General features: G+C 48.3%; 1 protein-coding gene across 2 annotated transcripts in view; it reads right to left on the reverse strand.

Annotated features, from left to right (window-relative positions):
* The window catches only part of tsc2 (TSC complex subunit 2), a 55937-nt gene extending 29459 nt beyond the window's left edge, over window positions 1–26478 (reverse strand). The window contains exons 1-27 of one of the 2 annotated variants that reach the window (XM_062548743.1): window positions 26327–26478; window positions 25587–25742; window positions 25296–25382; window positions 24679–24789; window positions 24379–24526; window positions 23791–23908; window positions 23636–23684; window positions 23071–23196; window positions 22855–22928; window positions 22455–22581; window positions 22063–22206; window positions 21669–21806; window positions 21045–21148; window positions 20867–20948; window positions 20566–20721; window positions 20252–20365; window positions 19781–19903; window positions 17053–17159; window positions 16398–16551; window positions 12334–12456; window positions 10875–11009; window positions 9479–9668; window positions 8596–8689; window positions 8161–8263; window positions 7807–7901; window positions 5451–5579; window positions 1711–1872 (exon numbers count right to left, since the gene is read on the reverse strand). In XM_062548743.1, the coding sequence (XP_062404727.1) occupies window positions 1711–1872; window positions 5451–5579; window positions 7807–7901; window positions 8161–8263; window positions 8596–8689; window positions 9479–9668; window positions 10875–11009; window positions 12334–12456; window positions 16398–16551; window positions 17053–17159; window positions 19781–19903; window positions 20252–20365; window positions 20566–20721; window positions 20867–20948; window positions 21045–21148; window positions 21669–21806; window positions 22063–22206; window positions 22455–22581; window positions 22855–22928; window positions 23071–23196; window positions 23636–23684; window positions 23791–23908; window positions 24379–24526; window positions 24679–24789; window positions 25296–25382; window positions 25587–25721 (3128 nt within the window). In that variant the 5' untranslated portion in view covers window positions 25722–25742; window positions 26327–26478. The remainder of the gene's footprint in view (window positions 1–1710; window positions 1873–5450; window positions 5580–7806; window positions 7902–8160; window positions 8264–8595; window positions 8690–9478; window positions 9669–10874; window positions 11010–12333; window positions 12457–16397; window positions 16552–17052; window positions 17160–19780; window positions 19904–20251; window positions 20366–20565; window positions 20722–20866; window positions 20949–21044; window positions 21149–21668; window positions 21807–22062; window positions 22207–22454; window positions 22582–22854; window positions 22929–23070; window positions 23197–23635; window positions 23685–23790; window positions 23909–24378; window positions 24527–24678; window positions 24790–25295; window positions 25383–25586; window positions 25743–26326) is intronic. The other variant, XM_062548750.1, reaches the window with a different exon arrangement.
* Window positions 26479–26490: the final 12 nt, after the last annotated feature.

Below are 26490 nucleotides of genomic sequence, written 5' to 3' on the forward strand. Positions count from 1 at the left end.
GCTACGTTTACATGCAACCATCGGAATGACCAATCGGATCGGTCAATCGGATCGGTGGAAGTTTACATGGCAAGGAGTATTTTGGATGCGCGCGTTTACATGTCAGCTTCACGCGCATATAGCCTGCTTGCAGTTTTGCTCCCCGAGATGGACTTGAGAGCTTATAGCCTATGACGTTTGAGGCGTGAGATATTCCCTTCTTCCAATCCTCTGCCTCTGCTTTCTTCTGTTCAAAAGCAACATCATAGGCCTAGAGTTTCGTTTCTTTTCCTAATAATTAGAATGACTAAAACGACGAAAATATAAACTAAAATTGCGTCCTCCTAACACACTCACTGGCCGCTTTCACACTGCACAGCAAGTCGGTCAGCAAATGCTTCATGCACGGTCATACAGAAGTATTCCAAAGCCAAAAATATAGCTGATTATCCTGTAATCTGACGGGGTAGCAAACCATCAAAACGTCTGACTGAACAGCTAGTTGTTTTGCGCCTGACAAGTCCCAGCAACACAAATTCAAACTTGTACGGAAATGCATTCAATCAATAGGTCCTTGCCGTCTACCTAGCTTCCACACTGTTCTTTCAGACATCGCAAAATATCTGTCTCCACTGTAGTCGTAGGCCTAGCTTCAATAGCCGTTTAGCCTCCGAAACATATGTTAACATTTGGCTTTCAGCAAACGAGACTTCATCACTGCATTTCAGTCGTTGCTTTTACCAAAGCCTACGCAGCTGCCAGTTAGCGTAGGCTATCCAACTGCCTGCAGCCTAGTACTTCCTAGACTTCAAAGATGCTGTCAGATTTTGTTGTTGTTTTGAAAGTGTCACGAAACTAAATAGCCTATACTTCCGATGCCATGTTATCCGTCACTGTTTAAACCATAGACCTAAAAGAAACATATGGTTCAACCTCACGCCCAGTGCTTATGTTTACACCTAACCAAAGATCTTTCATTACTAGCCTATCTTTAACCCTCTCTGCCTACACCGTGGTGGCTTTTTTGATAAGAGAAATATTGCGCCTCCTTTTCTGAACATGCGCAGAAGGAAAGAGTAGCAGGGAACGATCCGATCCAGTGTATACTGTACATGACAACTATTTTACTACCGGACGGGTCCGTTCCACCTCTTTCAATCCGATCCAAATTTCAATCAGATCGGCGATTTTCATTCCGATTGTCTTGTTTACATGAAGGAATTTCATTCCGATTGGGCCTGAATCGGATTAGAAAGGGTGCATGTAAACGTAGCTACTAATTGTCCTTCAGGTTCTTAGCCATTTATGAAACTAATCTAGTGTGAACACATTATGATAGGGATTCTTGTGTGTGCAGGTTTTATGTTACTGTAGAAGTGTCCTGATTTGCCCACTGTACCCACCAGATTCACACACCCAAACAAGAAATCCAGATCAACTCTCAAAATTTCATGCGTCAAAAAATTATTTCCATTTCCAAAAAGGCCTTAATTTTTGGCAATTTTGCATCTGTGTAATGTAATTGGAGTCTTTTGACTGCAGCGTCCTGGATTTAATGGACCAAAAACCGCACACCAAACTAGAGAGTTCAGTGCACAAAGGCCTGGAAACACACACACACACACACACACACACACACACACACACACACACACACACACACACACACACACACACACACACACACACACACACACACACACACACACACACACACACACACACACACACCTCTTTGGCAGAGCAGAGAAGTTGGAGAAGACGTAGCGGGCCATCATGTCCAGGCAGGTCTCGGTCAGCTCCAGGTGGACGGTCTTGAGCGTGTCGTCCGCTTGCAGCACGGCGTTCTCGTCGGCCGAGCCCAGGCTGCAGGTGGTGCTGGACGTCTGCATCCTGCAGGGGGAGCCAGAGGGCGCGGGCGTGAGCGGGGCAACAGGCAGTCTGCTCCGCCCTGCCCTGCGTCTCACCCAAAAGCCGCCCGCACGCCCCCTCAGTGCACTATTAGCATTATTCACTATTATAACATACAGCAGCCACGTTAGCGTCCACGCTAGCAGTTTGGTTTGTACACTAATTCCTAGTGGCAGCTGTTGGCTAATGGGGGCGTGGCCAGAGGTTTGGGATGAAACCGGAGGGCATTAAAGAACAAGGTGAGAGCATGCAGTTACCCACAAACAACCTTCACATAGACACACCACACACACAAAAAAGCACACACACACTTTTTATGTCTCTCTCACATCTCTCTCGCATGCTCAGACAAACACAAGCGCGCACACACACACACACACACACACAAAAGCTGAGACTTGGTAATGCACAGGTGTAGCATAATTAGGAACCCTTGTATTCCCTTAATCCTGAATGAGATTTCAAGAACAATACTATCTCTATTTGGCTATGTAAAACAGACTACTGTTGAGTCTGATTGACACGTCTTATGTTTAGAGCGCTGCAGGCAACACGCTGGGAGATCTCCACACAGAGCTCTCTGCTGCCTCCCGGCTCCCAGTGAGTAGAGAACAGCACCGGCATCAAACGCCACACCACACCGCACGCATGACGCTTCTCCAAACAATAGAGAGCACCTCAGAGGGGGAGCAGAACATACAGCACTCTTTTAGGCGAATATCAATATTCTGTTGCCTCCCGTCACCTCTGAATCTACCATCAGGCGAAGCCCTGGGGAAATTAAAAGCAGCGAGGACGGCCTTTCCATACAAATAAGCAATATAGGCTGCATTAGAAAATGAGGCTCCAGCGTAGGCGGGGGCAGATTACAGCATGTAAGTGAAGCTGTTGCATAAACATCGTCGGCCACTGCTGTCCGGTGAGTCGGCGTGAGCCGGACACGATCACACCGCGGGGTGTCATTTGATGAGGCGCCCGCTCGACGCGGGCTCACGCCAGATCTAACCAGGTGAGAACGTCTTATCAGCTTGACGACCTGTGGCATCACAGGAAAAGCGTTTTCGCTCGTTGTCATTCTCCTCGCCGAGCCTTCTCCTCTGTGAACACAACACATTGTGACAAGATAGTGTCAGCGTGCTGCTACCGACCACCTCCGAGTAGCCAAATATTTGTGAAGCTCGACTGCTGCGCTTGTCATCTAATACCCACTTATCTGGGCTGGAGGGCTGCATAGCGAGAGCAGAGGCTCTGCTAGAACAAGGCCAATTCCTCAGGCAGAGAGCAGATCAGCCCTGGCCCTAGGCTAGTGGAACACATATCAGACAAGAGGCCTCGGAAGACTTTGCTAGAGGAAGAAACAACGGTGTGGTCAAAGCCAGCCTGACAAGAAATCGATACATTTGGAATGTAGGCTAAAACCGGAGCAGTAAAAGCTGTACTGTATGAGTTCAGTTGGGTTTTTTTTACGTACTTAAAATTGGATTCTTTAAAGCCGTCACAATGTAATAAAAAGATACATTGTTAAGAAAAAGTCAATCACTACAGGTGTGTAAAATGGTGCACGACTGAGCAAGTAAAGGCTGGTAAAGTACAAGATCGTCTAAGATGTCTATTGATCTAAGTGATACAATATACCAACCAACTCTATTTTGGATAAGAACTAAGACCTTAAATATACCTTCTAACGGGAGCTACACCTAAACATACCAAGTCTCACATTGTGCCAGCCACCAGCATCCAGAAAGCAGGTGAAGTGGCTGTCTGACCGCAAAGAGTGTGGCCAGCTGTAGCTGCGATGGTGGACACCCTACGTAAGCAAAAGGAGTCTGTGCCTCCTGCACAAAACCAATGGACTGGGACTACACTGGCCACGGCATCAGGGCTGCTGATCGGTGACTAGGAACGAGGAGGTGTCCACAAAAGCAGAGAGATTGTGCTGATTTTGTGTTCAACAGATTTTCTATGATCCCAGCATGATTAGCACCTTAATCAGTCTATCACACGGGGCTTGTTTACAATGTTCATTGCACTGGAGAGACTGAAGAATGGCTTTTCAACACTCATTGACAAGCTCTAATTTGCGTCAGCTGGTAGAACAAAGAGCGTCTGAATGGCTCTGAACGACTGAAGAAATAGTTGACATTTTAAGTTCATCTACTCCATTGTAAGGCAAGCAGATAGCGGTGTTGAGAGGAGTTTTACAGTGAATTGGAAAGAGCCACTATTATATTCCCTCGGTATCAGATGTCCTTGAAGCATTAGATGCAACAACAGGTTTGAACTTCTAAATGAGTCTCCTTGGGTAGAGCATTGTTTAAAAATTGAACAGAAAATGCCAGCCCTCCTCAAGAATACAAACAAAAAAGTAAATACACAGCAGGGGACTTTGTCTTGCAGTGGAACTCATAGGAACTAATTTTAAGCAGATCCGCCTGCAGACAGCACTAGCAGTATACTGATGCCTTATATTCTGTATGGCTTTGGAGGGCTTTACATTAATGGAATGAATGGGCGAGCTAGGATTGAACAGTTGCAATGAATTAAACAGAGATTATTAGTCACCTGAAGTCCAAATTGCCAGGATATCTCCACTGTTCAATCAGACCTAACTGCTGTAAAATGGCCTATGTGTCCAACCCAGCGTCCTCTGCTAGGTCACGTAGGTAGTGAGAGGACAGCCCTGAGCCTGGGCCCTGAGCTGGGACACTGAGCAAGCCCACACTGCCATCTGCTGCCAAGCAGCACAAACAGAGGCGTCTATGCCTCTAGTCAATCATGACGGGTCACCTCATTGTGCAATGAACATTCCCCTGACTTTGGATATGTTTATACAGTGAGCAAAGTGCCATTAATATAATTATAGCAATTAGGCTAACTCTCAGCAGGACCACCAGCAAGCCGTATCAATATACTGTACCTGTGTTTGGCTTAGGACTGCTAATAATACACATGAACAGTGCTGGGTTTCTGCTATGGAAGAGTTTCTGGGCTGTAGATTATGAACCCCACAGCACAGGAGTGCTGACCCCATCCATACATCAGCTAGAAGAGTGAGTGTAGCCAGGCATTGGTTTGTGTAGCTGTCAGTCTGCGCAACCCCCTGATCATAAACATGCAGTCCCGCCTGCGGCCCTCACACATTCGTCCAGATCACAACACCAAACCACACCTCCAAATTATACACAGCATTCAAAAAAACAAACAAACGACAAAAAAAGCCAAAAGGTGTTAACTCAAAGAGCCACACTGATGCAAATCAAAAATTTCAAAAAGCGCATGCAGCAAAAAACGGTGAAAAAAAAAACCAAAACAAAATAAAAAAATCATGAACTTCAAAAAAATCAAACCAAACTGTCAGCATGCACCCTTGCCCCCCCAGGATTGCCCCAATCCAGGTCACCCTGGCAGCCACCCACCACCCTCCATGTTGCCATGGAAACAGCCCCCCTCTTATGCCCAGTCATCCCACCCTCCCCCTATAAAAAAGGAAGTAGAGAGAAAGAGGGGGGTGACGATGTTGCTTATCTGTGTTGTCGTCACTGTTACCCAGAATGCTCTACCTGCGCACCGCGTGCTCGGAGACGCTGATGCTTCGGGAGCGGAAGGCGTCCATGGCAGACAGATCTTTCAGCTCTTTAATGGGCGAGCTGCTACTCGGCCCCTGCTTCGCCACTTTAGCCGCGCGCAGACTGCCCGTGCAGGAGCAGCGATGTGGTGGGGGGGGGGGGGGGGGGGGTGCGGGGAGCGGGGAGGGAGGGCAGAGGGATGTCGAGGGGTGTTGAGAGGGACAGTGTGGTGCCCCCAGGTCACGGCCGCAGGCCCCAACACAACCGGGAGACAAACGGGTGGACGGGTGGCGACACGACAACAGCAGGGAGTCACACGCGGTGGGGAGGCGGTGGGATTGGGCAGTGGCGGGGGCACACGGAGGAGGTCAAGGTCGTGGCAGGGTCGGCCATTGGTTGGTGGAGTTGGAGAAGGGAGATGCAGCCAATCAGTGAAGAGGGATCCATGTGGGTTGGACCCGCCCCCCAAAACCCGCCCCGCAGAGACGGCCCAGTCAGAGGAGGAGGGAGGAGAGGGGGAGGGGTCGAAGTGAAAGTTGGAAAAAAAAAAGAAAATTTAACAGCAGTGCACGTTAACAACAGGAAATAGGGAGGAAGGAAAAAACTAGAAGAAACAAAGAAAACCACACAACAACAAGGCATAATAAAGAAAACAGTTTCTCTTCCAGCAGAAATGAAGATAAAATATTCAAGAAGTACAAAAAGGAAATGAACACAAAAACACATCAATAGTAGGAAAAGCCAACACAGTGCGATGATCACTACTCAGTCAAAATAATATCTCAGAACATCAGCAGCAGGGTCTGTGTGAGTTAACTAATGAGAAACAGGAGATGAATTATTGAGGAGTGCATTTTCAAAACCAAATATGGAAGGGTTGGAAAAGAGCAACTCTCAGCTCAACTGACCCAAACTGGCCCAAACTAGTCCCAGACTTTGTGCTGTTGCTCAGCTGATGACTGTAACCGTCATCTGAGAGTGCATGTTCTTTTCAGTGAATTGTTCACTTATTTATCTTCAAACTTAATGTTATGCATTCATTTAAAGTTAGATACACTGACCCACTTATCCCACATTTAGGAACAGGCCCAATTGCTGAAGAGATGTTTAGTCCTGTGACCATATCCCCAACCCGTGAGAAGAGCTGGAGAAGCAATGTTCCAACCTAACAAAGGCAACAACACAAGCAAAATGGCAACATGGCTGGTACATATGACAGGGATGAAGCATAGGAACCAATGGATGACAACTAAGGCAGTTGAGGAGAAAACCAAAGTGATGGAATCTACTGGGGATGATGATGATGCTTGGGTGAGGAGGAAGGGTTGGCCGATAGGCCAGAGGTCAGTGTGAGGGTTACCATGGCAGCATGATTGTCACGACTGTTACTATGAGACAGTTGCTGTGGGGAGAGTGTTGATTACTATGGATGTGCGCTGTGATTACAATAGCAAGGTTAGACTAGTTGGGATTAACAAATTATGCCGATAACCACAGAAATAAATAGCAAAGAGCAAACCAAGCTGGAGACATTACTGGTCTCCTCAGGAGAGAAGACACTGAGGAAAGAACCAATCAAAGGAAAGGGTGCAGAGGGGGTGGGCGGGATCTGGTTGACCCCTAGTACACAGAGTGGCCACAGCAGATGACCACAGAGTTCACCCGTTATGATCTCACGGCTATCTCCCAGCCCCTGAGACAAGCGTTAGCGTCCTAGAATTAGCGGGGGTGTTCGGGAGGGTCTGGTGCTGACCAGAGGACGTGACATGGGAGTGTTGCGTCTCCATGGCAACAGCATTAGCATCATGTCAACTGGAGTTCAACAAGAGTTCAAAAAGGACCCTCAGTCATATCGGATACAAAGTGGTGTGTTGAATTGTGAGGTGTGTGAGATTGTAAAAGAGAGAGAGAGAAAGAAAGAAAGAAAGAAAGAAAGAGAGAGAGAGAGAAAGAGAGAGAAAGGAAGGAAAGCATGTATACAACAAATATAAAATTGAGATCATGTAGATAAGATAAACAAATGATCTATGACATAAAACAAATTCAATCTAAAAGGGGAGGAAACTGAATGGGACGAACCAAGGAGGCACACAAACCCAGCAGAATATTCAGTAGACTGAAAGCAACTCAACCAGAGGCACACATGGGCCAGGAGAGGCATGCACTGCAACATGATACAAGCCTATGGCATCTACACCATGGTCCTCACCACTACAACAGACCATGGTGTATATGGAAAATGGTGTGTGTGAGTGTGTGTATGTGTGAGTATGTGTATGTGTGTGTGTGTGTGTGTGTGTGTGTGTATGCGTTTTTGTGTGTGTGTGTGTGTGTGTCTGCGTGTGCGTACCTCTTGGGCCTTTCATTCAAGCTGGTGCTGCGAGCTCGAAAGCTGCTTTGCTCGAGAGTGTCATCAAAGGGCAGCAGCGCATTAGAACGCAACCCCTACAACACACACGCACACACAGTAGAATATCAATAATGCAGCAGTAGAGTGACCACAGTGACCTTCTAGACCTCTGGGCAAACAACAGGCCTTTGCAATTCACCACCGCTACCGACGTCAATGGACACGTCAAAGGGTGTCAAAATATCGCCACTGCTGATTTTCCCACCACTACCGACGTCAAGGACACACTGCACATGCATCTTCAGTCAGAGTGCTGTGTGTGTGTGTGTGTGTGTGTGTGTGTGTGTGTCCTACCTTGGTGATGTACTGCACAAAGTCTTTCCTGAAGGGCAGCCGACAGCGGATGAACCACATGGCAATCACGTGATGGGCCAGAGAGACGATGTACTGATTGAACCTTGGAAAACACAGAGACACTGCTATTATCTGGAGAATGTTACTGCCGTGAGTGTTTATACAGTGTTTTCTGTGTGGTTCTGTACAAGTAGTGTGTTAGCTAGCTAGCGCATAGTGTTTTCTGCTCTACATATTCTACATTTAACGTTTGTGGAGATGACCACGCAAAATGAATCTATTGCAACTGTATGGTAAACGTAATTAAAATATCTAGACAGCTTAATTCTTTAAGACATCTTTTTTTTGTCATAGTTGTGTACACTGATGGCTGTGCAGCGGTGTGCTGTTGTGTGTGGGCGCGGCGCGGCGCTGGGAGGAGCTCCTCCGACTCACTTGAAGGGGTTGGTGTAGGGCAGGGAGATGGCAAACACGCTGACGTACTGCTCCGCCACGAAGTTGGCATACAGGTGAGGCAGCCGCACCAGAGCTGGCAGACGAGGAGAGAAGCAACAGGCGTGTGCGTTACCTTTCAACTCACAACATCAAGAGACAGGAGCGTGCCACGGCACAGGCCAGATAAGGAGAGGCTACCATCCACCCACATCTTCTGCCTCGGACACTTCTGAAGGGTGGCCTGGTTTGAGCGCTTTCAGAGGGACACTAAGAAGCCTACAGTACTTCAGAGGATATGTGCTGTGTCTGCAGAAATGCTGCTGGCTTCACAGAATAAGCAAAACCTGGAACTTTATCATTATTCCACTTTCTACTGGTTCAGATGGTCTACATTTACAAGATGCCTTACACCAGTAGTTCTCAAACTTTTCACAATGACTACCACCTCAGAGAACAATTCACTCTCCAAGTACCACCATCATGGCCAGCATTAAGATACAGGAGCGTAGGCCAATTGAAATATATTTCACATTGTACATACTGTTTTGCTTTGTTTTGTTTTCTCAAGAAAGATAAAAAACTAGTTTAAATTTAGATTTTTGTATAATTTGAAGTGATTATTTTGTCTTTGTGAAATAAAACATATTGGGGACTCTCAGAGTACCACAACTGAAAGTCTGCGTACCACCAGTGGTACCTGTACTACAGTTTGAGAACCACTGCCTTACACCAATACAGGACACAAATAGACTAGCTATGTGACAAATCAGAGACTGAAAGCACAAGACGATCACTGATCACTGGTTTGAATTAAGCACATAGAATATTTTGACTACTTTGCCCTGGTCAGGGGGCAGAGAGAACGGTGTTGAGAGCCACTCACTGGACAGGAACTCCAGCATGGGCGACGCCATGGCGACGGTGGCAGAGATGTGGGTGAGCTTGACGATGAGGGCGGGCAGCAGCTTGATCATGATCTCGGGCATCTCCACCGTGCACATGGTGAGCGCCACCACACACTGCTTGGCACAGCGGCAGATCAGCCCTGTCTCCAGACACTGCACCAGCTCCCTCTGGTGGAGAGAGAGAGGAAGAGCAGGGGGAGAGATGGGGTGAGGGAAAGGGAGAGAGAGAGAGAGAGAGAGAAGAGAGAGATGGCATGGGAACAGCATGAGAGAAACAAAGGGACGAGAGCAGAGAGCACATGTGAGGAGAGTGGCAGACAGGAAGAGGCAGACGGTAGAATAACAACACAGACTAAACACAAGCAGGCCGTCCACTGGGCATCCCCAAAGCCAACTGTGAACACATCACACTGGGCCACGCCGAGCTCATCTGAATGGGCGCTGATGAGTGTGTGTGTGTGGGGGGGGGGGTGTGTGTGTGTGGGGGTGTGTGTGTGTGTGTGTGTGTGCAGGTGTGTGCACCTGTCTGGTCTGCTCTAGGTAGTTGTGGTAGGAGATCAGGGCGCTGATGAGTGTGTGTGTGGGGGGGGGTGTGCAGGTGTGTGCACCTGTCTGGTCTGCTCTAGGTAGTTGTGGTAGGAGGTCAGGGCGCTGATGAGTGTGTGTGTGTGGAGGTGTGTGTGTGCAGGTGTGTGCACCTGTCTGGTCTGCTCTAGGTAGTTGTGGTAGGAGGTCAGGGCGCTGATGAGTGTGTGTGTGTGGAGGTGTGTGTGTGCAGGTGTGTGCACCTGTCTGGTCTGCTCTAGGTAGTTGTGGTAGGAGGTCAGGGCGCTGATGAGTGTGTGTGTGTGCAGGTGTGTGCACCTGTCTGGTCTGCTCTAGGTAGTTGTGGTAGGAGGTCAGGGCACTGATGAGTGTGTGTGTGTGTGGGTGTGTGTGTGTGTGTGTGTGTGTGTGTGCAGGTGTGTGCACCTGTCTGGTCTGCTCTAGGTAGTTGTGGTAGGAGGTCAGGGCGCTGATGAGTGTGTGTGTGTGGGGGTGTGTGTGCAGGTGTGTGCACCTGTCTGGTCTGCTCTAGGTAGTTGTGGTAGGAGGTCAGGGCACTGATGAGTGTGTGTGTGTGGGGGTGTGTGTGGGGGTGTGTGTGCAGGTGTGTGCACCTGTCTGGTCTGCTCTAGGTAGTTGTGGTAGGAGGTCAGGGCGCTGATGAGTGTGTGTGTGTGTGTGTGTGTGTGTGGGGATGTGTGTGCAGGTGTGTGCACCTGTCTGGTCTGCTCTAGGTAGTTGTGGTAGGAGGTCAGGGCACTGATGAGTGTGTGTGTGTGTGTGTGTGTGTGTGTGTGTGTGTGTGTGTGTGTGTGCAGGTGTGTGCACCTGTCTGGTCTGCTCTAGGTAGTTGTGGTAGGAGGTCAGGGCGGTCAGTACAGGCACCACTGCCAGCTGAACATCGGTCCGCGCGAACCCTTCAGGAGTCTTCTTCAGACGCTCCGAAATCATACGATCCGTCACCTAAAAACACAAAAAAACAAAAAGAAGTCAATTGAGTGTGGAGAACATAGAGCTCAGAAAACATACACACACACACACACACACACACACACACATACACACACACACACACACATCCCTTATAGCTTCGGACCACAGTTAGGTCCAGTCAAGTCAAGTTTATTTATATAGCGCATTTCATACACAGAGGTCATTCAATGTGCTTTACATAAACAAAACCAAACAGCAATAGCAGATAAAAGCATAGATGGGCAAAGAGTAATTAAAAATAAATCACAATAAAACATAGAAAGAAAGCATAAATCAAGGTAAAAACATTTAAAAATGAAGAATAATTAACAAATGACAAATCATGACTGATCATTTCTGACTGCACAAGAGGCATTCCATGAGTGGCCATATCTCAGCACTCAGGAGTTTTCGCCGTTAGCAATCTCTCCGCATTTCGCCCCGGAATTAATGTTCCGTTCACTCAAAGAGAGAGGAGCGCAATCTCAGAGCGTCACATCTGACAGTTGCTCAGTGAGAAAATGGAGTAAACAGAGTGAATGTTTAATTTAGCGTGTGACGCAGAGACAAGAAAGTAGGATAAACAAATGAGTGTGCCTCTCACTGACAGGCTCCTGAGTGATGCGATGCGATGCGCTGCACTGCCTGCCTGGCAACAGGAGACCAAGTTTGGGCCAGAGGGTGAACAAACAACACTCTAAACAATAGAAAACACAATTCTCATCACATACAACTCAATCAGTTGGTAGTACAACTGAGAGTCGGCCTTGGTGACAGATGTGATTACGTTTGACCAAATCGCAAATCTTGGACAAGCGAGGAATAACGATTTTCAGGAAAGAATTGCCCTAGATATGGCTTCCTAGAGAATGAGTATTTTATTCAGTAAAAATAAATAATATCAAGGGCTACAAATACAAGAATTTGTAAGATTTGGACAGAAATATTTTGCAGGCTGTGCTTTTGGGTCCCATTTATGATCAAAGTATGTGTGTGTGTGTGTGTGTGTGTGTGTGTGTGTGTGTGTGTGTGTGTGTGTGTGTGTGTGTGTGTGTGTGGTGTAGATGCACACAAAAAAATGCAATAGTAAAGGTTTCCAAACGCTACAGGTTTCCTCCTGGACATGTCCAGCCTCAAGGAGAGCTCAGGCCAGATCTAACTGGACCATGACGACGGGTCAAGTGTGCTTTTACCGATCTGCACCAGGCAGTGACCTCGCTAAAGCCCTGCGGGTCAGTCAGCGCTTTCTCTACGGTGGGAGCGAGTGAGCTGACCTATGGTGAGAGTGTGAGTGTGCTGCCGTGGTGACCGTTACCATGGAGCAGAGGATGGAGCAGAGCTGGTCGATGCTGCAGGGGGAGGTGAGCAGGAGCACCTTGTACTGCAGCGTCCACGGCAACTTATCCAGCACCAGCTTCAGCACCTTCCAGTCAGCCTCCTGCACCACACACACACACACACATCCACAGGAGTCAGAGTGGACATCAACACACACACACACACACACACATCCACAGGAGTCAGAGTGCACATCAACACACACACACACACATCCACAGGAGTCAGAGTGGACATCAACACACACACACACACATCCACAGGAGTCAGAGTGGACATCAACACACACACACACACACACATCCACAGTAGTCAGAGTGGACATCAACACACACACACACACACATCCACAGGAGTCAGAGTGGACATCAACACACAACACACACACATCCACAGTAGTCAGGGACCGTGTGTGTGTGTGTGTGTGTGTGTGTACCATCTTGAGGCACTGCACGATGACGCTGAAGGCCAGGCTGTAGGGCAGGTAGGCGGGGTGTGTGTGTGTGTGTGTGTGTGTGTGTGTGTGTGTGTGTACCATCTTGAGGCACTGCACAATGACGCTGAAGGCCAGGCTGTAGGGCAGGTAGGCGGGGTGTGTGTGTGTGTGTGTGTGTGTGTGTGTGTACCATCTTGAGGCACTGCACGATGACGCTGAAGGCCAGGCTGTAGGGCAGGTAGGCGGGGTGTGTGTGTGTGTGTGTGTGTGTGTGTGTGTGTGTGTACCATCTTGAGGCACTGCACAATGACGCTGAAGGCCAGGCTGTAGGGCAGGTAGGCGGGGTGTGTGTGTGTGTGTGTGTGTGTGTGTGTGTGTGTGTGTACCATCTTGAGGCACTGCACGATGACGCTGAAGGCCAGGCTGTAGGGCAGGTAGATGGGGTGTGTGTGTGTGTGTGTGTGTGTGTGTGTGTGTGTACCATCTTGAGGCACTGCACGATGACGCTGAAGGCCAGGCTGTAGGGCAGGTAGGCGGTGTGTGTGTGTGTGTGTGTGTGTGTGTGTACCATCTTGAGGCACTGCACGATGACGCTGAAGGCCAGGCTGTAGGGCAGGTAGGCGGGGTGTGTGTGTGTGTGTGTGTGTGTGTGTGTGTACCATCTTGAGGCACTGCACGATGACGCTGAAGGCCAGGCTGTAGGGCAGGTAGGCGGGGTGTGTGTGTGTGTGTGTGTGTGTGTGTGTGTGTGTACCATCTTGAGGCACTGCACGATGACGCTGAAGGCCAGGCTGTAGGGCAGGTAGGCGGGGTGTGTGTGTGTGTGTGTGTGTGTGTGTGTGTACCATCTTGAGGCACTGCACGATGACGCTGAAGGCCAGGCTGTAGGGCAGGTAGGCGGGGTGTGTGTGTGTGTGTGTGTGTGTGTGTGTGTGTGTGTACCATCTTGAGGCACTGCACGATGACGCTGAAGGCCAGGCTGTAGGGCAGGTAGGCGGGGTGTGTGTGTGTGTGTGTGTGTGTGTGTGTGTGTACCATCTTGAGGCACTGCACGATGACGCTGAAGGCCAGGCTGTAGGGCAGGTAGGCGGGGTGTGTGTGTGTGTGTGTGTGTGTGTGTGTGTGTACCATCTTGAGGCACTGCACGATGACGCTGAAGGCCAGGCTGTAGGGCAGGTAGGCGGGGTGTGTGTGTGTGTGTGTGTGTGTGTGTGTGTGTGTGTGTGTACCATCTTGAGGCACTGCACGATGACGCTGAAGGCCAGGCTGTAGGGCAGGTAGGCGGGGTGTGTGTGTGTGTGTGTGTGTGTGTGTGTGTGTGTGTGTACCATCTTGAGGCACTGCACGATGACGCTGAAGGCCAGGCTGTAGGGCAGGTAGGCGGGGTGTGTGTGTGTGTGTGTGTGTGTGTGTGTGTACCATCTTGAGGCACTGCACGATGACGCTGAAGGCCAGGCTGTAGGGCAGGTAGGCGGGGTGTGTGTGTGTGTGTGTGTGTGTGTGTGTGTGTGTGTACCATCTTGAGGCACTGCACGATGACGCTGAAGGCCAGGCTGTAGGGCAGGTAGGCGGGGTGTGTGTGTGTGTGTGTGTGTGTGTGTGTGTGTACCATCTTGAGGCACTGCACGATGACGCTGAAGGCCAGGCTGTAGGGCAGGTAGGCGGGGTGTGTGTGTGTGTGTGTGTGTGTGTGTGTGTGTACCATCTTGAGGCACTGCACGATGACGCTGAAGGCCAGGCTGTAGGGCAGGTAGGCGGGGTGTGTGTGTGTGTGTGTGTGTGTGTGTACCATCTTGAGGCACTGCACGATGACGCTGAAGGCCAGGCTGTAGGGCAGGTAGGCGGGGTGTGTGTGTGTGTGTGTGTGTGTGTGTGTGTGTGTACCATCTTGAGGCACTGCACGATGACGCTGAAGGCCAGGCTGTAGGGCAGGTAGGCGGGGTGTGTGTGTGTGTGTGTGTGTGTGTGTGTGTGTGTGTGTGTACCATCTTGAGGCACTGCACGATGACGCTGAAGGCCAGGCTGTAGGGCAGGTAGGCGGGGTGTGTGTGTGTGTGTGTGTGTGTACCATCTTGAGGCACTGCACGATGACGCTGAAGGCCAGGCTGTAGGGCAGGTAGGCGGGGTGTGTGTGTGTGTGTGTGTGTGTGTGTGTGTGTGTATACCATCTTGAGGCACTGCACGATGACGCTGAAGGCCAGGCTGTAGGGCAGGTAGGCGGGGTGTGTGTGTGTGTGTGTGTGTGTACCATCTTGAGGCACTGCACGATGACGCTGAAGGCCAGGCTGTAGGGCAGGTAGGCGGGGTGTGTGTGTGTGTGTGTGTGTGTACCATCTTGAGGCACTGCACGATGACGCTGAAGGCCAGGCTGTAGGGCAGGTAGGCGGGGTGTGTGTGTGTGTGTGTGTGTGTACCATCTTGAGGCACTGCACGATGACGCTGAAGGCCAGGCTGTAGGGCAGGTAGGCGGGGTGTGTGTGTGTGTGTGTGTGTGTACCATCTTGAGGCACTGCACGATGACGCTGAAGGCCAGGCTGTAGGGCAGGTAGGCGGGGTGTGTGTGTGTGTGTGTGTGTGTACCATCTTGAGGCACTGCACGATGACGCTGAAGGCCAGGCTGTAGGGCAGGTAGGCGGGGTGTGTGTGTGTGTGTGTGTGTGTGTGTGTGTGTGTGTGTACCATCTTGAGGCACTGCACGATGACGCTGAAGGCCAGGCTGTAGGGCAGGTAGGCGGGGTGTGTGTGTGTGTGTGTGTGTGTACCATCTTGAGGCACTGCACGATGACGCTGAAGGCCAGGCTGTAGGGCAGGTAGGCGGGGTGTGTGTGTGTGTGTGTGTGTGTACCATCTTGAGGCACTGCACGATGACGCTGAAGGCCAGGCTGTAGGGCAGGTAGGCGGGGTGTGTGTGTGTGTGTGTGTGTGTGTGTGTGTGTGTGTGTACCATCTTGAGGCACTGCACGATGACGCTGAAGGCCAGGCTGTAGGGCAGGTAGGCGGGGTGTGTGTGTGTGTGTGTGTGTGTGTGTGTGTGTGTGTGTGTGTGTACCATCTTGAGGCACTGCACGATGACGCTGAAGGCCAGGCTGTAGGGCAGGTAGGCGGGGTGTGTGTGTGTGTGTGTGTGTGTGTGTGTGTGTGTGTGTGTACCATCTTGAGGCACTGCACGATGACGCTGAAGGCCAGGCTGTAGGGCAGGTAGGCGGGGTGTGTGTGTGTGTGTGTGTGTGTGTGTACCATCTTGAGGCACTGCACAATGACGCTGAAGGCCAGGCTGTAGGGCAGGTAGGCGGGGTGTGTGTGTGTGTGTGTGTGTGTGTGTGTGTGTGTGTGTACCATCTTGAGGCACTGCACGATGACGCTGAAGGCCAGGCTGTAGGGCAGGTAGGCGGGGTGTGTGTGTGTGTGTGTGTGTGTGTGTACCATCTTGAGGCACTGCACAATGACGCTGAAGGCCAGGCTGTAGGGCAGGTAGGCGGGGTGTGTGTGTGTGTGTGTGTGTGTGTGTGTGTACCATCTTGAGGCACTGCACAATGACGCTGAAGGCCAGGCTGTAGGGCAGGTAGGCGGGGTGTGTGTGTGTGTGTGTGTGTGTGTGTGTGTACCATCTTGAGGCACTGCACAATGACGCTGAAGGCCAGGCTGTAGGGCAGGTAGGCGGTGCGGATGGAGGCCGGAGGGCCAGCAGGGACAGGGCTACCAGCAGGGGGCGACACGGAGCCAGCAGGCTTCTTCTCATTCACCCTCTTCTCAGGCTCACTGAGACAAGAACCACACACACACACACGCACACACGCACACACGCACACACAGACACAAATAAATACATAAACAAGTCAAACCAATACACAGACACATTCATATTTTTTCTATCACATTTCTCCATCACCAAGCAGTCAAAAGACGATAGCCATATAATCCTCATTCAGAGATGTTTGAGAGACACTATTCCACATGAAGTACAATTACTAGTCCAATCTCAATCTCTACATGTAGCAGGAAAAATATGCACGTAAACTTTATCCCAGCCCTCAAACGAGGGTCTCATATCTCTACCATACTTGCTCAGCTATGGCAGTTAGTGAGACTAACCTGCATAAAGTCACAAAGATGTGAAGTGTGATACAAACTACATGTCACAGAGCGCCTACTTGGCATCAAATGAAACGTTTTTCCATTTCCAGTATCCATGGATGATAGATGAATAGCCTTGGTGCAGGTGTGAATACTGAATGCATCCTGAGTGTAAGTGCTACGTACCCCTGATCACAGTGACAGTAGGGGCTGAAGCGTAGCACGCCATCTTTATTAGGGACACCTAGACGATGAAGTGTATCAGCTCGCATCAGCAACAAGAACTCAAACACCTGAGAGAGAGAGAGAGGGACCTTACCTATTCAAAATGAAACAACATGGATTGAGCACTTCAAAAATCTGTACAGTGAAATACCATCTGGACAGTTAAACCCAAACCAGAACCACATAAAAGAAAAACTTCAAAATTTAGAATCTATTATTAAAAACAACCAAAACCCCCTTGATTACCCCATCTCAATAGAAGAATTGGCACACAAACTAAAATCACTAAAATCCAAAAAGGCATGCGGTCCTGACAGCATCAGAACTGAAATGCTAAAATACAGCACCCCCTCATTACAAAAAGCTGTGCTCAAACTTTTCAATCTCGTTCTTAGTTCTGGCTGCTTTCCTGACACCTGGAATCAAGGGATTATTACTCCAATCTATAAAAGTGGTAACAAATTGGACCCAAATAACTACAGAGGTATCTGTGTGAACAGTAATCTGGGGAAGTTATTTAATTGTATTTTGAATGACAGGATTCAAACCTTCCTTAACGAACACAATACCCTTAGTAAAAATCAAATTGGATTTCTTAAAAATTGCCGTACAACAGATCACATTTACACCCTGCACACCCTAATCAATAAACATGTAAAAGACAAAAAAAATGGAAAGATATTTGCTTGCTTTGTAGACTTCAAAAAAGCTTTCGACTCGATTTGGCATGATGGATTATACTACCAACTTTTGCAAAATGGTGTAGGGGGTAAAACATTTGATCTAATTAAATCAATGTACTCAAATTGTAAATGCAGTATAAAAATTGGACAAAAACGAACCGACTTTTTCACACAAAATAGAGGAGTGAGGCAGGGCTGTAGTCTGAGTCCAACTTTATTCAATATTTACATCAACGAATTAGCGGTGCAGTTGGAACAGTCTACAGCTCCTGGGCTCAAACTTCAAGAAACGGAGGTCAAATTCCTGCTTTTTGCTGATGACTTGGTGCTTCTGTCGCCCTCACAACAGGGACTGCAACAGCTCCTTGATCTGCTGGAGCAGTACTGTCAGTCATGGGCGCTGACAGTAAATCCAATGAAGACCAAAGTTATGATCTTCCAAAAAAAGCCCAGGTGTCAGGAACACAGATACAGTTTCAGCCTAGGCAGCACCGTCCTAGAGCACACAATGCAGTACCCTTACCTTGGTCTAGTAATTACTGCATCAGGCAGTTTCAGCATGGCAGTGAATGCACTAAAAGAAAAAGCCCGAAGGGCATTCTATGCAATAAAGAGAAAATTCCACAAAATAAACATCCCAATTACAGTTTGGAGCAAAATATTTGACAGCATAATCCTGCCTATTGCGCTATATGGAAGCGAGGTTTGGGGTCCACTCAGCATGCACAACTACACAAAGTGGGACAAGCATCCAATTGAAGCCCTACATGCAGAATTCTGCCGATCAATGCTAAAAGTTCAAACAAAAACACCCAACAATGCATGTAGGGCAGAATTAGGCCGTTTTCCATTGGCATTACCAATTCAGAAAAGAAGCTTGAAATTTTGGATGCACCTGAACAACAGTCCCAAGAACTCCCTCCATTTTGAGGCATTGAAAACCCAAGAAATGAACCCTGAAAAGTGTCCTCTGAGCCAGCTGGTACTGAAGTTAACTAACCCAATAACAACAATTAATAAACACCAAGCTCAGTCCAGCGCTGCTTCCCAAACACCAATCAGAGTCAACAAAATAATGAATCAAGTAAAAGAAGAATATTTAGATCATTGGACAAACCAAATTGCCAACCAAAGTAGAATGAATACCTATCTGATCCTAAACAGAGAATATGAATTGGCAGAGTATCTCATCTCTGTCAGAGATATGAAGCAGAGGCAAGTCCTGACCAAATACAGGCTCAGTGACCACAATCTAGCTATAGAAACAGGCAGGCACAGGAAAACCTGGCTGCCAAAAGAACAAAGGATATGTGGTCACTGTCAGGCAGAGAAGGTTGAGACAGAGGAGCACTTTCTCCTCCACTGCAAAAAATATGAAAATTTAAGACAAACGTTTTTCACAAACTTAAAACAAAGTATACCAAATTTTGAAGACATTTTAGACAACGAAAAACTAGCCATAATTCTTGGTGAAGGGCCCTCTGCTGCCCTGGCCGCACAGTACGTCCTGAAATGTCATAACCTGAGGGACAGTAAACAGTAAGAAAAACATATGCACAAAAAACATATGTTCTCACACGTGCGCACACACACACAGGCACGCACGCACACACGCACGCACACACGCACACACGCACATACATACACACATTTCCACTACTGTTTATTTTGCACTCATATGTGTATGCATTGCATAATGCACTTATATTTTCTTTTCTTTGTGATATTGATTACTGTAGCTTTGGCAACGCTGTAACAAACAGTCATGCTAATAAAGCACCCTTTGAATTTGAATTTGAGAGAGAGAGAGAGAGAGAGAGAGAGAGAGAGAGAGAGTAATTTCTCCTTAATCCTCTGGCAATGCAGTATTATGCACACTTGAGGTGTGGGGTGGTGTTGTGGTGTTGTGGTGGTGTGGTGGTGGTGTTGTGGTGGTGTTGGTTGTGGTGGTGGTGTTGTGTCAGTAGGAGGATAGGCGGTGTGCGTCTGTATTAGCGTCTGCTCACCTGTAGGCGGATGCTGCTGGCGATGGCCGAGGTGTACTTGTGCTTGTAGTGCAGCTGCAGGTGACTGATGAGCAACTCGTACACTCGACTGGCGTGGCTCACCGGCAAGCTGTACATCTTACTCTGTACAGGAGACAAGCAACACACACACACACACACACACACACACACACACACACACACAGCACAAGCTGTACATCTTACTCTGTAGAAGAGACAATCAACACACACACACAGCACAGCACAAGCTGTACATCTTACTCTGTACAGGAGACAATCAACACACACACAGCACGCTATTCAGATTAACTTCACTGGAACTGTGAGTAAGAGATGCATAGTGGATGCTTAAACTTTAAGAGAGAGAGAGAGAGAGAGAGAGTGAGAGTGAGAGAGGGAGAGACAGAGACAGAGACAGAGAAGATAAACAGTTAAATAGGTGTGTGTGTGTATGTGTGTGTGTGTGTGCACCTGTAATATTTCCAGCAGACCCAGTATGGCCGTCTTCACATCCTCCATGGGGGACTCAGCGGTGAGGTCTCTCTCCCCGTCCATGGAGCCAGCCATCAGGGGCCGACTAGCCACCTGCCACAGAGCACACGCATCACACACCAGCACACTCACGTCAACTTCACATCTCTACAGCTACTACAATGGTCTACAAATAGCATGTATTCAATTCCAAATGCATTTTCACTGGAGATGACACTGTATGCATCCCTCAGTTGTCATAGGTTGGTTCAAAACAAGCATCTCTCCAGTTGTGAGACGTCCGCCTCGCGTACTTTCTCAATGATGTCCAGCAGGCTGTTGAAATGATGCGTGCTGCAGCCTTCGGCCAGGTCCACTAGCAGCTGCGTGGCCTGCTTCCTGACCGGCAGGTCCTTGTCCTCGGCTATCTGACCCAGCTGCGGGATCACCACCACCTCGATCAGCTCCTCCTGAGAAGGACACACCAACAGGGAGAGTGACGTGAGCCTCGTCTCCTTTCACTTGGTACTCCAACGGAGGTCAACAGATCAGATCGACAATGAATGGATAGGACGGTCATCTTTACGAGCTGCTGACCAACAAAACAAAACTGACCTCATACAGCTGGCGATTTGTGCTGAGGACAAAGGAGAGGATGTGAAGGACTTTAATCCGGATTATACTCCGAGTCTCATTCCTGGAAGAGGGAGGGAGAGAGAGAAGGCCAGGGTTATTACAACACATAATAGTACACGGTTGGAGAAGATTCTTTTCTGCACACTACAGGACTTACCTGAAGAACTTCTCCATCAGCCGATGCAGACTCTGGATCCAGCCATCTTTGGCTGGTTGGATGGATTGAGCCCGATACGAGATGAGAATCAGCACTGATGCATGCTGCCAATCACAATACACCAGTCATGTCAGTCTTCAGTTGGTCTGATCATGAAAACTCCCATACATTCAACAAGGGAATAGAACGAGCAAAAGAACGAGGCATAGCACTACTGCAGAGCTGAGGAGACAAAAACCCACAGCAGACCGGAGGGAGAAAGTGTGAGAGAGAGAGAGAAAGACAGACAGACAGAGAGTGTGTGAGAGAGTGTGAGAGAGAGAGAGAGAAGGAAGGACAGACAGACAGAGAGTGTGTGAGAGAGTGTGAGAGAGAGAGAGAGAAGGAAGGACAGACAGACAGAGAGTGTGTGAGAGAGTGTGAGAGAGAGAGAGAGAAGGAAGGACAGACAGACAGAGAGTGTGTGAGAGAGTGTGAGAGAGAGAGAGAGAAGGAAGGACAGACAGACAGAGAGTGTGTGAGAGAGTGTGAGAGAGAGAGAGAGAAGGAAGGACAGACAGACAGCCAGACAGAGAGAGAGAGAGAGGGAGCTGGAGGGCAGTGAGCTAGAGCTAGTAAACTCACAGGGCGTTTATCAGCGCACTTCTCCACTAGACTGAAGAACTTGTCACAGGAGCCATGGTAACCGTTCTGCTCATACAGCTCCTCCACAGTGCTGAGCAGCTCGTACACGATGGCCTTCAGCTCCGGACTGCCGATCGTCTGACAACACAGACGAGGGGAGGCCATTACATTCCATTACATTTGGCTGACGCTTTTTAACCAAAGCGACTTACAACATGGTCAAACATTTAAAGCTTTTAAGAGCAATTCGAACAATTAAAAAAAACACAATAAGTGCATCAATGAGAGTAGTAAGTGTATCAATGAGTGCAATTGTCTATAGTAGTGCCATTAAGATCTTTATGGGCATGTTTGAGTCAGAGAGTCCTGGGCATGTGTGGGTGGTAGTACTCACTTGGATTTGCTGTAGAAGTCGCTCAATGATGCCCAGCAGTATATCCCAGGTGACCACTTGCAACTCCTTGCCATATTTCTTTATCAGTCGCGTGATTGACAGCACAATTTCGTATGACACTAATTCATTGGCACAGGTCATGGCCTAAGGGGGGGAAATGTTTATGGTGTTTTAGATCTGACATCACTTCCTCTGACTAAGTCGTGTGACATAAGCCCCCGGCAAACCATTCCAACATTCTTCAGTTTTAAACTTTGTTTCCTGCCAAGGGAACTTTTCCACACAAACAAACTCCCAACACATACACACAATAACTCACAACACACACACACACACACTGTCTCACAGCTGACACACTAACTCACAACACACACACACACACACTAACTCGCCTTGAAGAAAGAGGGCAGCACCAGAGTGGGGGTGTTCTTGAGCGCAGGGAGGCGATGTGCCCCCCACAGAGCCATGCCCACAAAGAACACAGCACCACGCAGCAGGGCAGCATCCTCCGTGTAGGCCCTGACCACACACACACACACACACACACACACACACACACAAACACACAAACACACACACACACACACACACACACACACACACACACACACACACACACACACCACACACACCACACACACCACACACACCACACACACCACACACACACACACACACACACACACACACACACACACACACACACAGAGAGAGAGATATGAACATCACATGCACACAGACTTAAACTAGAACAAAATGTCCCATAATTGTCTGGAACAGCAGAGTACGCACTTCTCCTCCATAATGTGGCACATGGTGTAGATGGCACTGTGACCCAAGTGAGTGCCCAGCACCTTCCGCATCAGCTGCAGATTCAAGAGGACATTTAGTTAGTTAGAGGGCAAGAGCGGCAGAGACAGACACAAGCAGCACCTCTTCCTGATGAATGTGCACATCATCTCACAGTGCCAATGAGAACCCCAGTGGGCGCAAATGGGCACAACGCACCTTCCAGCAGGACTCACAGAACTCCTTCACATTGACTGTCCGGCAGAGTGTAATAATGAAGATGGTCAGGGAGTCGGACGGCAGGCAGTTGTAACACACCACTGCGTCCAGCACCTGCAGAGCCACCTGAACACAGGGTCAGAGGACACAGCTGAACATGGGGTCAGAGGACACAGCTGAACACAGGGTCAGAGGACACAGCTGAACACAGGGGTCAGAGGACACAGCTGAACACAGGGGTAGAGGACACAGCTGAACACAGGGGTCAGAGGACACAGCTGAACACAGGGGTAGAGGACACAGCTGAACACAGTGGTAGAGGACACAGCTGAACACGGGGGTTGAGGACACAGCTGAACACAGGGGTAGAGGACACAGCTGAGACCTGTAATGCAGTGCAGTATAATGGGCCCTTGCCTACATCTCTCTCTCTATCAACTCTATCAACATAGCACTGATTGCGCATTGACTAGTATTTAGGTCTGCTTATCCAAAAGGACTCTCAACAGCAGGTTGAGGAGGCCAACAAGTGACATCACCACAGCTCCATGTCCTTGAGTCTTACCTCAATGTCAGTGGAGGATGTAGTGCGATTGCACAGGAGGCAGATTTTCCTATGAAAACAAAAGGTCAAAATGATTACCAAACACATGTGCTGCCGTGTCCTAGACATGATCTGTCCTTTATTGTGTGAATGTATTTCTGTGTGGAGTTCCTTACTGGACCATGACGGAGACATTCTGGTCCAGGTAGCAGCTGTTGAACTTCACCAGGTTCACCAAGACGTGCAGGAAGTCGGCGGTGAGTCCCATCTCCATCCACAGGAGCACAAAGCGCGCTGAGACAGAGACAACTTCACATCAGCCACATTCAACCATCTCAACCAAACACGTTCACCTAAACGATAAGCAACACTATGGCTTTCTGGCTAGTTACTAGCAAGGCAGTGATTTGAAGAATGCTTGCAATTGGACAATGGCCTGGTTTCTGGGTTTGGTTTTGAGCAGGCCACACACATATTGCAAAATAAAGTTAATCAAGGAGAAACTTTTTTCTGATATGAATATTCTTATTTGACTAGATATTTCATTTTGGAGATTGTATTTGTAAATTTTTGCCACTTCTGGGCCTATATTAACAGAATTTCCCTCTTATATCAAACAGCCTTCTATGGAATGCAATTACCAATATTGAAAAAAAATACAGTAACTTTCACAAAATGTCATACTACCTATGTTGCCTACATTAGAATTGAACAAGCTGACACAAAAGTGAGTGAGTGTGTTAGTATGTCTATTTGTCCCTCACCTATGTCTTCCTCCAGATACGTGATGTCTTTCCCATTTTCTGTGAGTGCTTTGAAAACCTCCAGACGCACAGCCAGGTCTTCATTTGAGGGTTGATAAAGCCAGACCAGTTTAAAGAAGTACGCTCTCAATGGGCCAAGCCGCTCACCCTGTCACAGACACAAATACGTAAACACACACACCAGGAAATGAAATGTAGCTCTCTACTGTCATAATACAATGTGAGTAACAAACATCTCCCGTGACTCATTCCCATATTATATGTGTGTGTGAGCGTGCATGTGTGTGTGTTGCATGTTACCTGTCCATGGATGATGGCTCGGAGCAGCTGTAAGACGGCATGTCGAGCCTCTGGAGGAGAGTCTGGCTGGAGCATGTCCTCCACCGCCTTCCACACCGCCTCCACTGCATGCTGCCCATAGGGAACACAAGAGCACTGAGTTCTGTTCTAGCCTCTCTTTCTGTGGTGAACATGCATGATATGTACGTGTACACACACACACACACACACACACACACACACACACACACACACACACACACACACACACACACACACACACACACACACACACACACACACACACACACACACACACACACACACACACACACACACACACACACACACAGAAAGGTTTTACAGACTATGGCTCTGTTCAAAATGGTAAAAACTGCTGCCTTTTCAGATATCTCACTGGAAAGCAAAGGCAGCAAATACATTTCAGCTTTTGCTAACGTCATACCGTAGTACCGGCATACTTTGCGTTCAATACGAATTCCAAAGTCATGTCTAGTTAGACAACTGTCTACTTAGGCAGGGAGGCAGCCAGTTGCTGCCTTCTGTTTCGAATAGAGCCATTGTGTACAGGTAAAACAGCATTGTACTGAGACAAACATCCATCTGTCCACACTCACCTCTTCAAATTTTTTAGATTTTGCCAAGTCACAAACATGATTGATCACTTTGATCCTGTTGTTTATTCCACATTCAGGGCTCAGCTCCTGCAGAAATACATATTGAGCCATGAAGATATATATTGTCACATTCCACTTTTACTATAGTTTTCTACAAACAAATAGTGATTGTGAGAGCAGTGTAGCCTAAAGATTATTACAATACAATTTTTTGCACCACAGCTCTATGGAGGGGGAAAAGAGAGTCAAAGACCAGTTTCAAGACCCAATCAGCCAGAGGCAGGTTCAGACCTTGAGAATGTCCAGGGTGATGATAAACTCCGAGGGCTTAGGCTCAGTGGGCTTGGTGGAGATGCGCGTGGTGCCAAGGCCAAATATTCCCTTCACCTTGTCCTTCAGAGACTCCTTACTGGGCTGCTTGTTCATATTTATGGTGAATGTCACTCACTGGGAATACAAAGAAGACCATTAACATGGTATCACTTGAACTGACAACTGGAACTAGTTTTAACAGGCAGAATGTCTCTGTTGATGAATATGACCAACTCCATGTGCCAATCCCCAGGGTCAACATGTATGCACACAATTACTAGTAGCCTGATAGTAAGCGACATCTCGCAACAGTAAAAACTGACATAGACATCACTTGGCAATAGGCATGCAAGAAAGCACAACGAAGATTAGGCCTTCCGCGGTAAATTGTAAACAAGCGGAGGCGCATGTCTGGTTAATGCAATTCCAAACCCAGACCCTCCCCTCAACACCTATGCCACAGGCTTCTGACAAATAATTGATTCACCCAATTTGAAGGGCGCATAACATGAAGTGTCGTCAAAATTAACATGCAGTGAAGTCCATGCCTATGTCTATACCAGACGTCTGCAAACGCGGTTACACACATACATCTGTCGTCCACCGACAAGCCCGAGAAAGACTACACAAACAAGCTGAAACAAACACATTTAAGATAACGTTAGGCTAGCGGACTGCTATGGCTGTCCGTTGTTTTTCAGTTAATAGTCGAGCTGTACCTTCTGGCACTTTAGCAACGTCGCGGTGTCATTAAAGTATGCCCATAGAGCGTTCAACGCTTCCAACTTGATAAATCCATAAATGTGCATTTATTTAGCTTATCGTTGTTTTCTCGATTCTGACGATTCTAGTCTGTCTGCACTGCAGCCGGAAGTCATGCTTA

The sequence above is a fragment of the Sardina pilchardus genome, chromosome 1, assembly GCF_963854185.1.
Source record: "Sardina pilchardus chromosome 1, fSarPil1.1, whole genome shotgun sequence".
NCBI classification, from domain to species: domain Eukaryota; kingdom Metazoa; phylum Chordata; class Actinopteri; order Clupeiformes; family Clupeidae; genus Sardina; species Sardina pilchardus.